The 14778-nt window shown below is 56.1% G+C and overlaps 1 protein-coding gene across 2 annotated transcripts in view; it reads right to left on the reverse strand.

Moving 5' to 3' along the window:
• Positions 1 to 2224: 2224 nt before the first annotated feature.
• The window catches only part of LIG1 (DNA ligase 1), a 41448-nt gene continuing 28894 nt past the window's right edge, over positions 2225 to 14778 (reverse strand). For both annotated transcript variants that reach the window (XM_082605947.1, XM_082605948.1), the window contains 16 exons: positions 13970 to 14136; positions 13471 to 13547; positions 12521 to 12612; positions 12188 to 12287; positions 11083 to 11168; positions 10440 to 10555; positions 9332 to 9427; positions 8584 to 8694; positions 7971 to 8042; positions 7405 to 7549; positions 7168 to 7250; positions 5453 to 5605; positions 5290 to 5343; positions 4483 to 4626; positions 2622 to 2714; positions 2225 to 2462 (listed from right to left, as the gene is read on the reverse strand). In XM_082605947.1, the coding sequence (XP_082462073.1) occupies positions 2379 to 2462; positions 2622 to 2714; positions 4483 to 4626; positions 5290 to 5343; positions 5453 to 5605; positions 7168 to 7250; positions 7405 to 7549; positions 7971 to 8042; positions 8584 to 8694; positions 9332 to 9427; positions 10440 to 10555; positions 11083 to 11168; positions 12188 to 12287; positions 12521 to 12612; positions 13471 to 13547; positions 13970 to 14136 (1673 nt within the window). In that variant the 3' untranslated portion in view covers positions 2225 to 2378. The remainder of the gene's footprint in view (positions 2463 to 2621; positions 2715 to 4482; positions 4627 to 5289; positions 5344 to 5452; positions 5606 to 7167; positions 7251 to 7404; positions 7550 to 7970; positions 8043 to 8583; positions 8695 to 9331; positions 9428 to 10439; positions 10556 to 11082; positions 11169 to 12187; positions 12288 to 12520; positions 12613 to 13470; positions 13548 to 13969; positions 14137 to 14778) is intronic.

Genomic DNA, 14778 nt, shown 5'->3' on the forward strand with positions numbered 1-14778 from the left:
CTTGAAGAAGCTCCACTGGCCATTTGAAAAGTAAAACAAATTATATAGGATATATAGGAAACCAGGAGTCCATACAAATATAGATAAGGGGAAAGTTTGATATTTACACAGCTCAAAGTACCTCCTCACAAAATACTAATCTCAAAGGAGAGTCCCTTTATAGTGGGGAAACCTGGCAGACACTTTTTCCTTTTTTAAAATATTTCTTTATTTATTTGGCTGTGCCAGGTCCCAGTTGCGGCACTCGGGATCCTCGCTGCCGCATGCAGGATCTTCGTTGAGGGCGTGCGGGATCCAGTTCCCTGACCAGGGATCGAACCGGGGCCCCCTGCATTGGGAGTGTGGAGTCTTAACCACTGGACCACCACGGAAGTCCCTGGCAGACAGTTTCTTAAATGATTAAAATGAACATCATCAGTAACATAACAAACCAAGACGACACATTCCAATTCATATGCAATTATGAATTTTTGCTCCTGCAAACCTCCCTGCCTCCCCTCCTGCAGACTCTTCCCAGAGCCCAGCTCCAAGAATCATCTCCCCTTGATTGGTTCCAACAATTTTTAGAAGGAGGAACAGGATTTCACCAGGGGGAACATGGTCTCCGCTGCTCCCCTCAGCTCCAGGCTCATCTCTTCAGGGTCTGCAAAATCCAGCCGTCAGCATGATCTTTTCACCCCTAGACCGTACTGTGTCGCTTCTCTGACTGCAGGATAAGGTCACACCCTCCCAGGGGCACACAGGCCGGGCTTGCCACGAGGCACTTTATTTAGGTGGGGTCTGAGTGCAGGGTCTCTTGCAGACTGCCCAGACCAAACCCTGGCCCTCCATTGCCTAGATGGTAGACCTGGGGAAAGTAACTTACATCCCTGTGCCTGTGTCCTCATCTGCTTAATGGGGACAATAAAAGCACCTACCTAGCAGGGTTGTCATGAGGGTCACTGATGAGTGAGGACATCCCTGCCCAGCCCTGGCAGAGGGACATGGCAGCCCTGGCTGGTTGTGTTCACAGGGGCCCTGCAGGGGCATGGGGAGGAAGGGCTTGTCCCTGCCCCCTCTTTCCTCAGGAAGACCCCAGTCCACGCCTAAGGGAGCCGTGGGGATCCATGCAGAGCCGGACTGTCACTGGAATCCCCAGACATACAGTACTTAACACCTAATCAAACATTTTGCCTTAAATGTTTTATTTGAACTTGATAAATACGGATGCACATTAATTGCCAATCCTTTAAGGAAGAGATCTTTCAACTATGAGAAACAAACCCCATTTTTACAGTGGTGTGATCACAACAGGATTTTGTTATTTTTTTCTCCCACCTCCACCCCACCCCCAGGACAAGAAGCTCAGTTAGGCAGCTGCTGCCCTTGGTTCATTGGTTAAGGGTTGTCAGGGTGGCTTTCTCTTGTGACTCTCCTGGTTCGTTCCTTATGATCACAAGGTGGCAGCCCCAGCACCAACCATCACATCCACAGTCAGGGCAGGAAGGAAGGGCTGCCACAACCAGGTCTTCTTTCTGATCAGGAAAAGTAGCACTGACTATACTCCAGGCACTGTGCTATGGGCTGGGGGATGTAAGGATGGGGAAAACAGGTCCACTGCCTGCCCTCACAGGTCGGGTCTGGAAAGCTGTGCTGAGGATTCAGAGGCCAGGCGTGGTCACTAGATGGCGGGTGGCAGAGCTGGGAGTCTCACACACAAGTCACCGCACTTAACAGTCTCCCAACAGGATGGGGACCATCCTGGAAAGGTGTGGGGCCTGAAGCCAGACTGCTGAGTCAGAAGCCTGGTGTGGTCCTCCCAGCAGCAGCCCTGGGGAAGCTACTTCCCCTCTCTGTGCTTCCTCATCTGTGAAACAGGCTCTCGACGTGCCTACCTGGTAGGACTGCTGGGAGGTTAAAGGAATTAATATAGAGAGTTTGGATGGCCCCTGTCCAACAAAATAGCCATTCGGTACATGTGGCTATTTAAATGAAAATTAAAAATTGAGTCCTCAGTCATACTGGCCCCATTTCAAGTGCTCACCAGCCACATGTGGCTGGTGACTCTCACACCGCCCAGTGCAGACGTGGCACATTTCCATCACTGCAGAGAGTTCTACTGCAAGGCCCTGGTTTCGACAGTTGAGACACACTGTTACACGCTATCAAAGGGTGAGCTGTTATGGCTGTAGCCCCAGAGCCCAGCACGGACACAGAGCAGGTGTTCAACAATTATTTATTGAAAAGAATGATAGAACCCCAGACCCCGGCTGAAACCATCCCCTCCCACACGCACACCTGACTATCAAAACCCGCACCCAGCAACACCAGATTGCTGAGCACCTGAGGCGACACCCCTGGGCCCCCTCCGCCCCCAGCCCCCGGGGAGAGCAGGGGGCCTAGTAGAAATCTTCCAGGTCGGAGTCTGCCTCTGCGCCTTGCTGGTTCTGAATCTGACTTTGCTTCCGGTACAGACAGGCCACCTGAAGCGAGAGGGTGGGTGGTGGGAGGGTCAGAAGCCCTGGGGCTGCCCCACCCCCTTCCATGCCAAGCCAGGCCAGAGCCCACCTTCTCCAAAAAGTAGGCCTGGCCAGGCAAGCCCACCCCTGAGCCAACCACCCACCCTCTACCGCGGGCCTCACCTGGGCACTGGTGGTGGCCTCCTCCGGCTTCTTGTCCTCACGGACGCAGATAAACCGAGGGAAGCGGAGGGAGATTCCCTTCTCGCTATCCACCTGCGGAGGCGAGGCGCGGTGGGTGGAGTGGTGATGGGGACCAAGCAGCAGTCCAGCCTGCTCCTGGCAGCAATTCCCCATCCAAAGTCTCCTCCCCACTCCTACGCCTCTGGCCTGTTTCCTGATCCATAAGCGATGGATCATTGTAAAAACTAAATAAGGTCATTTAGTGCTTGGGGCCGCTCCGCGGAGCAGGAGGCTGCAGTAACTGTGCTTTATGCTGTTGTTGTTATTATTGGGGCCAAGGGGTGGATTCTAGAACCAGACTGTGAGGTTCAAATCCCAGCTCCCACTCTCGAGAGCCTCGTGACCCTGGGCCAGTTACGCTCCCTGGGGCTCTATTTTCCCATCTGTAAAATGGGATGGTCAGTGTCTTGGTGAAGATGAGTGTGAACAAGTGACATGCCTGCTTCACCTAAATGCTCGATAAATGTTGTTCCCATCTCTTTATTACCAGGGGCCCCCGACTTCCCGAGACGGTGCAAGAGTGAGAAATTTCAAGAAGGGAACTAGATAAAAAGTATGAGTTTTGCCTTTACATGGAAGTCAGCTGCTAAGCAGAAAAGCACATGCTAGCTTTTGAAGGATCAGAAAAAATCCCAAAGGGAGTATGCACTTTAAGATTTCGTGTTCCTCAGTCAACTATACTTTAATTAAAACAAAAAACAAAAAACAAAAAACCTCCAAATTGATGTTTCTAAGAATGCATAAAGAGAAAACAATATAATTTGCATTTTAACAATGTTATTAAGATTTGGGATCTCTGTGGATTTGAGGGTTGAACACTTTGGTTGACAATAAGCTGAATTTTTGTGCTAATAAAAGACATATCTGTAACAGTAAAAAAAAAAAAAAAAATTTCCTGATCTTCGGAAGGAGGATGCTAAGAGCTGTCCTAGTGACTTGACGGTGGGGGAGTGTTTCCCTGGGGACGCTGATCCTCTAGCAGATGTGGAGGACAGAACCACTATGAGAGAAATTAGCCAAGGAATGTTAAAACTCGGTAGCGTGAAAATTAACTACAGTTGAGAAAGAAACACAGTAGTGGACCTAAATGCTCAGCAGGAGGTATCCTAAATTTTTACTGAAAAGAACTGTTCTCAAAAATTACTTAAGAGCGGAATGTGAGATTATGATATTTAAGAAAGAGATTTAAAAAAAATGATACCAATGAACTTTTATATACAAAACAGAAATAGACCCACAGACACAGAAAACAAACTTATGGTTTACCAAAGGGGGAAGGGGTGGTGAGGGATAAATTAGGAGTTTGAGATTAACAGATATACACTACTATATATAAAGTAGATAAACAATAAGAACGTACTATATAGCACAGAGAACTACTCAATATTTTGTAGTAACAAAGGGAAAATAATCTGAAAAAGAATATATATATGTATGTATGTGTGTATATATATATATAAAACTGAATTACTTTGCTGTACACCTGAAACTAACACAACATGGTAAATCAACTATACTCCAATAAGAACATAAAATTTAAAAAATAAAAATAAAAAAATTTTTTTAAATCAAAGAAAGCAATTTCACGGTTTTCTTTCTACTCCTGGGGAATTTCTTTTTTTTTTTTTTTAATGAGACTTTGACCTCATTATCTGAAACCCAAATAAAACGCAAGCTCCAGTCTTCCTAAGCATCACCCAGGAAGCTCAGACCTGGGCTCAAGATCCCCTCCCCCCGTTTCCCCACCCTCCCAGCTGGGGTTCCTAAGGAGGGTCTATTCCAGGGTCCCCCAGTTACTCACCAGGCCCCGGGCAGCCGGATAGATGGGAGAGAGGGAGAGGTCTGCGCACTTCACCTCCCACACGGTGCTGGGGTCCAGCCAGTGGTCGGGGGCCACGGCGCCGTCGGCCCGGACATAGGAGCGTGGGGCGGGCAGCACCAGGGCCTGCAGCCAGTGGCGGGAATAAGGGAGAGAGGGTCTTGGATCTCAAAGTCAAGGCTGAGGGAAGGGTTGTGGAGGGCGGGACTGGAGAGTGAGGAAAGAGGGAGGAAGATGGGGAAGGGGATAGATACAGATGCCCCTCCAAGTAAAAAGCTGGTGGTAGGTGGAGCCGGGGGGTGATGGGGGAAACGGGAGAAAGGAAGAAACGACAGAGACCCTGGGAGCTGAGACAAGAAATTAAAGGCAGAGAGAGCCAGAGAGAGGAACCGAGACCCAGAGACGGGGAGTCAGAGACCCGGGTGGGGGGACACCAAGAATGGGACAGACAGGGCCAGAGACACCAACACACAGGAAAGCCAGAGCACGCCCCAAATGCCTGGGACCAGGACAGCAAACTCCGCGACGACTAGGGGCTCCACTGGCATCCTAAGAGCGAACTCAGGGAACGAGCAACACGCCCTCCCTGAGCCTGTCTCGGGTGCGGCCGAGGCACTGAGCCTGGGGAGATGAGGCTCCCTGACCGGAGGCTCTGGCCGGTAGCTGGCAGGGCTGGGACGGGAACTTGGACGTGCTGCACTCGGAAGCCAGCTCTGCAGCGCCGGGCCCGCGCCCCGAGCCTCCCAGCGAGAGCCCCAAGCGCACACGTTGGTTGGGGGGGGGCCTCACCTGGAGCCTCTGGTGATGCTCCTCTAGCTCCTCGTCGCTGAAGCCCGTTCCGAGCTGCGAGGAGGACGGGGGTCAGAGGCTCCACGTCCTCCCAGCACCCGGCCCCCGAGGTTGAGCCACACCCACTCCCTTCCCGCTTCTGCGGCCCCCCAGCTCTGGGCACCTTGCATATGGCCTGCAGTTCCTCGCTCTCCTCGTCGTAGGCAGCCAGCAGGAAGCCCCCGTACCGGCCGGCCCGCTTTCCCCGGCCCAGGTAGGCGCCGATCACCACGAGGTCCAGGGTGTCGCCCACGCCGTCCAGGTAGTCCTTCTTCAGCTGGGAGGAGGGAAGGTGGGGGATGAGGGTGGGACGCTCGAGTGTGGCTACGCCGCTGGAGCTTAAGCACCGCGCGAGGAGGGGCTGGGTGAGAAGACCCATGACAGTCACCGTGTGAGACTGGACGTGCAACAGGTTTCTAGGCTGCAAGGGTTGATGAGACAGAGGGGACGCAAATGCAAAGAGGAGGCGGGATCGAGGGGACAGGTCAGGCGGGGCGACCTCGGGGGTCACCCCGGAACCCCCCTCCGTTCGATATGGAGGCACATTCCACTCCTTCACACAGAGAACATTTATCCATTCATTCCAAAAACGTTAATTAAGTGCCAACTGTGTGCCAGGCAGGAGCTCAGCTGTGGGGATACAACAGCGAATATTTCTTGAGACTGGCAAGGTTTGTACCTGCACAGCCGCTTACAGCTTAGTGGGGGCAGGACGGACCATAAACGACTAAAAAACACACGGGGAGGGATTTCCCTGGTGGTCCAGTGATAAGACTCCACACTCCCAATGCAGGGGGCCCAGGTTCGATCCCCGGTCGGGGAACTAGATCCCGCAGGCAGGCTGCACCGAAGATACCATGTGCCGCAACTGAGACCCGAGCAGCCAAAATAAGTAAATATTTAAAAAAACAAACAAACAAACACACACACATAGGGAAACCCTGTCCACAGGCTCCGCCAGCTCAGCGCCCGGCTATCTCCCGCTTGGGTCTCCCGGCCCCCTCCTCACTGCTGCCTATCTGCTCAAGCTCCCATCACCTCTTACTGGACAGCTGCCTTCGCCTGCCTGCTCCCACTTCTGCCCAGCACCCCCGCACCCGCCCACCACCCACAGAGCGGCCGGAGGACTTGTGCCAAACGACAATCAGACCAGGTGACTTCCCCCTTAAAACCTCCGCTGGCTTCCTGAAACCCTTGGAGGAAAACCCAGTTTTCTTTTACCACCCACTGCTGGGTGATGTGGGATCCACTCTCTGCCCTGACCTCACCTCATGCCTCGATGGTCCTCGACTCCTGCACACACTGAGCTTGTTCCTACCCCAGGGCCTTTGCACTTGCTGCCCACCCCCAACCCCCACCTACATGCTCAGCCCCTGATCTTCACATGACCGACCACTTCCTGTCATCCATGTCTCGACCCAAACACTGCCTCTGGAAAGGCTTTTCCCAATCACCCAAAGTACTGCAGACCCTCCCTGGCCCCAAGTGGACTTGCTTTCTTCACAGCAGTCATCACTCCCCGACTTTATCCCGTTTGCATGCTGGCTGACTTCCTGGCGGAAGGCAAGCTCAGAGGGAACAGAAAGCTCCTTGAGCTCCCTCACCCCCACATCTGGGGTGCCTAGCCGGGGGGCTCTCCACCAGTCCTTGGTGAATTTGCTCATGGCGACTCACTAAGGGAACAGAGCCAAGGCTGGCTGCAGTGGGACGTGGGAGGGACTGAGCAAAGGGCTGCGGGGCTCAAATGGGGTGACTGTGGGGACTGGGCATGGCCCACCCAGCAGGGGCAGGCTTCTGGTCCCCAGCTCAGCAAGAAAGGGGGTCGGGGGCAGGCTGCACCTTGAGCCAGTTGTGCGACCTCTTGGCGATCTCGTAGGTGGCATCCACATCCAGGGTCTTCACCATCAGCCCCTCGCAGGAGTCTGGGGGACATATGAGAGCCCTGTGAAGCCCCGGCTCACAGCCTCACAACAGACGCAGGCAGGGTTCTGGTCCAGTCGTCCAGGGTGGGGCTGGGATGGGTGCAGATCTTGGGGGGTGGGCGGAGGGGGCGCAGACCTCGGCGGATGCCCTCACCTTTCACCGACTGCTCCAAGAACTCGGCGATCTGGTCCGTGTCCTTGGTGTCCAGAGAGGTGGCAAAGACAAACTCGCCCTCCGTCTCCACGAAGTTCTCCCGGAGCAGCTGCCGGCGTCGGGAAAGGGGCTCACGTACCAGGGACTGTGGGGCAGATGAGAGAGATGGGACAGCATCGTGGAAATAAAAAGAAACCCCGACCTTGGGAGAAGCAGGAAGCGGATGGGTCACAAGTCATCATGTGGCTTATGGAAATGAGTGTGAAGAGGGGCATTATTTTATATTTTTGCCAATTCTCTAATGTCTGGTTTAACAGAGGTTGGATTCTCACATCTGCTTCTGCATTTGGACGGCTACAAAATGTCGTTCAGGTTGCAGGACAGGAAGGAAATCTCCCTCACACAGATGTTGGGAAAGGGAGGGCCTCACGGTCCACATTTTGAGAACCACTGCCCGAGTGCGGCCTCCGGGCTCAGTGATGAAACTCTAACCGCTGGTTCCCAAGCTCTCCCCCCACCACCTCAAGTCATGCCCCAGCTGACCCGGACACGATGCCAGAACTCACCTCTCCATTGAGGTAGATGAGGTCGAAGGCGTACAGACACACCTGCACCTGGATCTCTGCCGCGTCCACCTCCTGGGTCAGGGCAGGATGGAGACCAGGAGCGGGGGAAGGTGAGATGGGGCCCAGTGGGGTCCCTTCCCATCATGCCTGAGGCAGACACCCCAGTCACCTGCCATGCCCCCCTTCTCCCCAGCCAACAGGCCGCACACCTGTGAGGGCAGCAGTGCTGCCAGCCACACGCACTGAACTGTGATGGCTCTTGGCTAATCCCAGCCACCTCATTCACCACTGCTAGGTATTTGCTCTCCCAGCCTCCCTCGCAGCTAATGGGGGTGACATGACACAACTCTGGCCAATGAGAGTAAAGAAGATTGCTGGGGTGCAGGTTGTGGGAGCTCCTAGAACAGATCTTTCACAATAAAACAGATGTTGGAAAAGAGGCCTTCCCTCCTTCCAACTTGGCACGCTGGGATAAGAATGCAATGGCTGGAGCTGTGGCAGCCACACTGCAAAAGGCTGCGAGAACTACAACCCAACTGATAGCTCTGTCTCTGGGATTGCACAGGACTGGGTGGAAGATGAGGGCAGGCGGTGGAGGGGGCGCAGAGGCTACCTTGCGTTTGCGGGTGGTGAGCACTTGGAATGGCTGGATCTGCTTCTTTTCCCGGTCCCAAGCCACGGCTTCCGTGTCCAGGATGAAGGATGTGACTGACGGGAGTTTAATCTGAAAGGTGAAGAGGGGGACCCAGGGCTGGTGAGAGGTGGCGGATGAGGCCAAAAGACAGACGCAGGGAAACAAATATCTTTTTCCTTCCGCAGCTCTGAAGATCCACTGACAAACTGACGTCAACCTTAAAGAGACACATGTGAACACAGACCCCTTCTCTTGTTCCCCACCGAGAGGGGAAAAAAACTATGTTTTCTGAGGACTTACTATTTGGTCCCCTATGCTGGAGTCAGCCAGGGGTGGTAGGAGGTACCCAGAAAAGCACTAACTTTCTCTGTGGGAAGGGATAGAAGCTGGAACCCCTTTCCTGTCTGTCTGGAAGCGTGGTGGCTACTTGGAGACCATAGGGGACAGGCATTGGGATGAAATGGAACCAGCCAAGGACAGTAGAGGGCAGAGGACCAAGCTGGGTTTGGGGGACCCTGGTGCTCAGCTGAGCTAGCCTAGGGCCACCCGCCTTCAGATTTGAGAACAGAACATCTGCAGTTGTTCCGTTATTTGCAGCCCAACGCACTCCAATCTCCTTCCCATCAACCCCTGCTGTGCCGAGCTGGCCTGGCTGGGCCTCAGTTCCCTGCACCCGTAAGTGCAGCCCCGGCCCCCATCTGAGTGAGAGGCAGCGGCAGGTGCCCACCTTGTGGATGCGGCTGATGATATCGGGGTACCTTCCGGTATTGTCCTCCTGATTCCTGCTGAAGATCTTCACCTCCCCGCCTTCCAGAACATGGATCTGCCACGGGGGGGAGAGGAGAGGGACTCAGGGCCAGGTCCGCCCCCGGGGCCCCCTCCTTTCTCTTCTTGACTCCACTTTCATTGGCAGACGGTTCCAGAAGCTCTGGAGGATGTACTGGTGCAGAGATCTGAGTGAATCCTCTCCTTGGTTCAAACAGCACCTCCCAGCCGTGTGTGTGGAAGCCCCCGCCACCTCCGCTTCATCTCCAATCCCTACCCTCCTCCCCATGCAAGCACAGGTACTTGGCTCTGCGCGTATGTATGACCTGTCTGGATGTTGTTAGGCCGTAAACATCATTCTGGCTTTTATGATTTTAATTTATTCATTTTACTACGTCTGGGCCCCAGTCCTTGAGTAGTGCTACACATGTGCCACCCAACACGTATATTATCCCAAGAAATAGTAGTGTGTGTGTATGACGTAATATGTGACTTTACATATGTATTTTAAAAAATCACTGCCACTGTGGTAACTCATTTTGTTCATCTTCTTCTCAGCACTGTATTTCAAAGATCCATCTGTGTTGTTAAGCGTCTACTGAACCCACTGTGTGTAGCCTCCTCAAGGCACCACAGGGTGGCGCCCACCAAGCTCGCGTATCCATCCCCAGGTGAGGAGCAGGGCGGAGCCGGCCCCAACTCCCCCCAGGACAGAAGAGCCGCAAGGAGCATCCTTACAGCCCAGACCAAGGCCATCTCCGGCCCTGGGAGGCACCCGTTACATTAATACGCCCACCAGCAGGGCACGAGTGCAGCCGATGCTGCTTGAGCTCCCACTGCCGAGGGTCAGGACTGTGACGATATTATCAAAACTGATTCTCAGAGAAGCCAGTCAGGTGGCTATGATCGCGGATTGCCCGGAGGTGGGAACTACAGCCCCGAGAGATGCGCACGACCGGACGGGTAGTCGTGGCAGAGGCCGGCCGGCCTGGAACTCAGGTCTGAGGGACCCCACGGCCCTGCTCGACGGCGTACCCCTTTCTGCAGAAGGGACGTGTCCACGCCCTTACCTGTGCCCTCTGCCCATCGTATTTGTACTCGCAGGTGAAAGCTGCCTCCTCAAAGCGCCTCAGGACCTCGCTGACGCCCCGGGTTGGATGGGCCAACATTGGTTTCAGGGGGACCCCTGGGGGGGTTGCGATGAGAGTGAGGTCAGGTAGACGGGGTGGGGGGGCACATTAGGGTGACAACCTCAGGATGACGAAGTGACGAGACAGAAGGAACCTGGGTGGCTGAGCCCTGGAGTGCCGTGCAGCCCCTCCCTGGCCTCCTGCCTCCCTCTGGACTCTTATGTACAAGAAAGTGAGAGTCTGTCTGTCTGCCTGCCTCACCTTTTGGGGTATCTCATGAGAGTCTGTCTGTCTGCCTGCCTCGCCTTTTGGGGTATCTCTGGTGTAGCAGCTCTAATACAGAAGCGGGAAGTCCGAGCAGAAAAGCAATGGCTTTTGGCACAGGGGACAGGACTGACTTTGGAGGAGAGGGTCCTGGGCTTCTGAGACGGGTGCTCTCTGGGCAGCGGGCCCTCCCACGGCCGCCCTGGAGGGCAGAAGCCAAGGCCAGGTGGAGGGAGCGGAGCTGGAAGGCGGCCAGCCCAGCGCCTGGGGCCCAGGGTGAGGCTGTAGACCACGGCAGAGGGGCCCGTGGGGCTGGTACCTGGGCTCAGCCTGCAGTGCTCCGGGAGCCGCTCCAGACTGTGCTCCAGCAACACGGGGATGATCCGGTCCAGGTCGGGCACCTCGCTGGGGTGGGAGGTGAGAACAAGGTGGGGCACGTGTTTCTAGAACCCTGCTCTCGGGCTGCAAGATCCACCTCTGCGGGCCACCTGGCCCCAGGTCTACTCCAGCCTATCCCCGACTCCCCTTGTCGCCCCGTCTCTGTCGTAGTCCTCCCTCAGCGTCACTATATATCACTCTGACTCTGGCTCCCTTGAGCCGGGCCCGCCATCGCTCCCCAGTCTGTCATCATGAGACGAGCGATTCTCTACCTGGGCTACATGTCACAGCCACTCAAGGACGTGTTCAAAAAAGTGTTTCTTCAAGGCCAGCCTCCACCTGCAGAGATTCTGATTTAACTGGCCTGGGCAGGCCTGAGAGTGACAGTCTGTAGGTGCCCACACAGGGGCAGAATTAAGGCTGCCATCCTGGCCCCAGAGGCTCTGCAGGGCTTGTCTGCCTTGTGTACCCAGCACCCAAGGGGCCTGGCCCAGAGCAGGTGCCCCGTGGGCATTTGTGGAATGGCTCGTTTGCCCTCCTGCTGCTGACACTCCCTCTGGGCTATCACCGTCCCGCTGGGGCCAGCCCTGGGTCGGTAGCTAGCCAGGTCCCTCCATGTGGTTCTCTCTGGAGCCCTCACCATCACTCCACAGATGTCCTCTCCGTGACTGTCACGACCCCTCATTGTGCGTCAGTCCCCAGCCCCCATCTGGGGCTCTCGTGGCCTCTCCACATGCGCAGTCCTGTCTGGAACTTGCAAACCTCTTGATACCTCCTCCTCTGCTCTGTGTCAGCATCTCTCCCTGTCCCTGTGTCACTGACCCTTCACTGCTGGCCCTCTTCCCGACCTCTGTCATCACCCCTGTGCCCAGCACCAGCCTCGTCTGGATCGCCACCCAGTGCTCTGTCACTAGCCCTGTGATGGGCACGGATGCTTGCTGGCTGCTGGCCCCTCCCACCTCACCCATGACCCCTCGGGCCCTGCCCACCGCCCCCCTCTGGCTCCCCCCACCCCTCTCGCTCTGCCCAGGGCCCCTGGAACTCACCAGAACGTCTGCTTCAGGATCATGCCTTGCTCCTCCAGCCATGTCTTTCTGGCCTCTGCTGTCTTGCCCTTCCCAGCATCCACCACGGCTGGGGGGAATTCTAAGACAAGCCCCAGCAGAAGAGGCTTTGGGATGGGCCCAACCCCGCTCAGCCACCCGAGTCCACAGTGGGTGGTGGTGCCAGGAACAGTGTCCGCAGGGGAGAGAAGCCTGGAGTGGCAGTGGGAGGTGGGAACCACGTGTAGGGGTGGGCGTGGGCGTGGACTTCTGACAAGGAGAAGGGCAGCCAGGTTAACTCGAGTGCTGGGCACGGGGCCGGCCACGGGGGCTCACCTTGACCTGGCGGGGTGAGGCTCACGGCCTGGGCGAGGGCCGCCAGCACCGAGTGCTCTGCCAGCCCGAGGCGCAGCCGTCCACTCAGGGCTCTGGGGAGACAGCAGGTAACGGGGAGTGGGCTTGTCCGTATCTGTCCGACCCCGCCCTCTACCCCTTGCTCCTCTCTCCTCCAGTCTCCCCTACCTCGACCCTCTCCTCAAAACCAGAGCCAGAAGTGACCTGAGATCGCACAGCCCCACTTAACAGAGGAGGAAACTGAGGCCGGCCAGTAACCACCGCGACCGCTGGCAGCGCCTGCGGACAGAACTAGGGGCCTTGCAGGCGTCTCCGCCTCTCTCCTCAGCTGCCCTCTGAGAAACTGGAGTGGCTCGGGGAAGGTGGGACAGGGCCAGAGCTGGGCCTGGAACTGGAAGGCAGCCTGCCCCAGGGATGCCAGAGTGTGATGGTCAGGAACCTGTCCCCGCCACAGGCCTTGCTTTGAGCCAGCGACCTCAGGCAGGAAGCTTCACCTCCCTGGGCCTCCATCTCCCCTTCTGTAAACTGGGGTGAGGCTAACAGGGCCCACCTCCAAGAGCTGCAGGGAGGAAGAAAGCACGTGGCATGGGGCAGGGTACCCAAGAAACACTCCAACGACTATGTCGGACAAATACTTCAAGGACGGCTACCGCTTGGCTACCTTGCTTACCGTCCCCACTCAGGCCAAGGCAGACATCACTAATCAAGCGCGGCACTCTTCACCCACGAGCCCCCACCCTTCTCCAGGCAGTGCTACTGAGAAGAGGCGGCGGCTGCGAAAGGAAACCTATGTTCCCATCCCGCCCCCTCAGGGCCCAGGCTCCTCTCTCACGCTGTTCTCATCCAAGGGCGGTCGCGGCACCAGCAGTGAAGCAGCTGCCAGTCCCTCTCCACCGTCACCTCTCCCCACCCTCACAGGCCCCCATACTCACCTGGCGATGAATCGTGCTTCTGAGTGGCGGCAGGCCACAAAGAGGCCTTTGATGACGTCCATCTTCTTGGCTGTGGACTGAAGATACGGGGGAAGGGCAGCCAGTGCCTGGGGTGAAGGGAGGGGAGGGGACCACACCTCCCCGCCAACCATGCTGCCTGGGGAGCTGCCACCCTTGGAATACCTGCCCCCCACCCCCCCCCTCGCTCCCCCATCCCACGGCCGCGTGCTCACAGCGCGGTGAAAAGCTCGCTCTCTTCTTGCCTCCCACCCTAGCTTTGCTCAGCACATGTCTGTGGAGCCGTGACCCACGGCCCGCACTAGATCAGGGCTAGACTCTCAGGAAGAGGTTCCCTCGGTCTTGAGAGCAGCAGAAGGAAAGGAAGCTCTGATCCCACAGGCAGGACCAAGGCGATCCAGCCCTGAACAGTCTAACCAGAGCCTTTTGGGTCCCCAGGGGAAAAGGGTCTGGAGAGGGGGTGAGCCGCCTGCCTACTCACAGCGCTGCCGGCCAGCTGCGCGATGTCCCGGAACTTGGTGAAGACGCCGGCGGCGGTGAGGGCGGGCGGGGGCAGCACGAGCCTCTGGGTGCTGCGGCTGCTCTCGGCCACCAGCCCCACGTCGCCCTTCTCGGCCGCCTCGGCCCGGACCGACTCGAGCTGCCGGCCTTGGGGGACGGAGAGAGAGGGTGCTGAGGGCAAGGAGAGGTGTGGCCACATGGCTCCTGGCTCCAGGCGGCCTGGATGATGAACCCGTCTACACCAGAGGGGATGTCTGGGGTGGTGTCATCAGTGTGTAGACGGGATTTAAAGCCTTGGGGTGGAATGCAATCACCAGGGGAGCAAGTGAGAAGGCGGCCAAATGCAATCACCAGGGGAGCAAGTGAGAAGGCGGCCAAGGGACCCTGTGCCTGCCCTCCAGTCGCTCACTAACGTCCTCCAATGGGCCTTTGCTTGTTTTCTGTCACCTTATCCTTTTGAAGTCATCAATTTAAATACAGTGGAGGTGTTCTGGCCTTACTTATTGTCTAGGCTGGGTCCCATGGGTGCCCCTTGCTGTAAGAGTACACGGCTGGACCCCTATGTTCATGGCAGCACTATTCACAATAACCGAAACATGGTAACAACCTAAATGTCCATCAACAGATGAACGGATAAAGATGTGGTATATACATACAGTGGAGTGCTACTCAACCACATAAAAAGAAAGAAATAATGCCCTTTGCAGCAACGTGGATGCAACTAGAAATTATCATACCAAGTGAAGTCAGACAGAGAAAGACAAATACCATATGATATCACCTATATGT

The sequence above is a fragment of the Mesoplodon mirus genome, assembly GCF_964341445.2.
Source record: "Mesoplodon mirus genome assembly, chromosome: 19".
NCBI lineage: Eukaryota > Metazoa > Chordata > Mammalia > Artiodactyla > Ziphiidae > Mesoplodon > Mesoplodon mirus.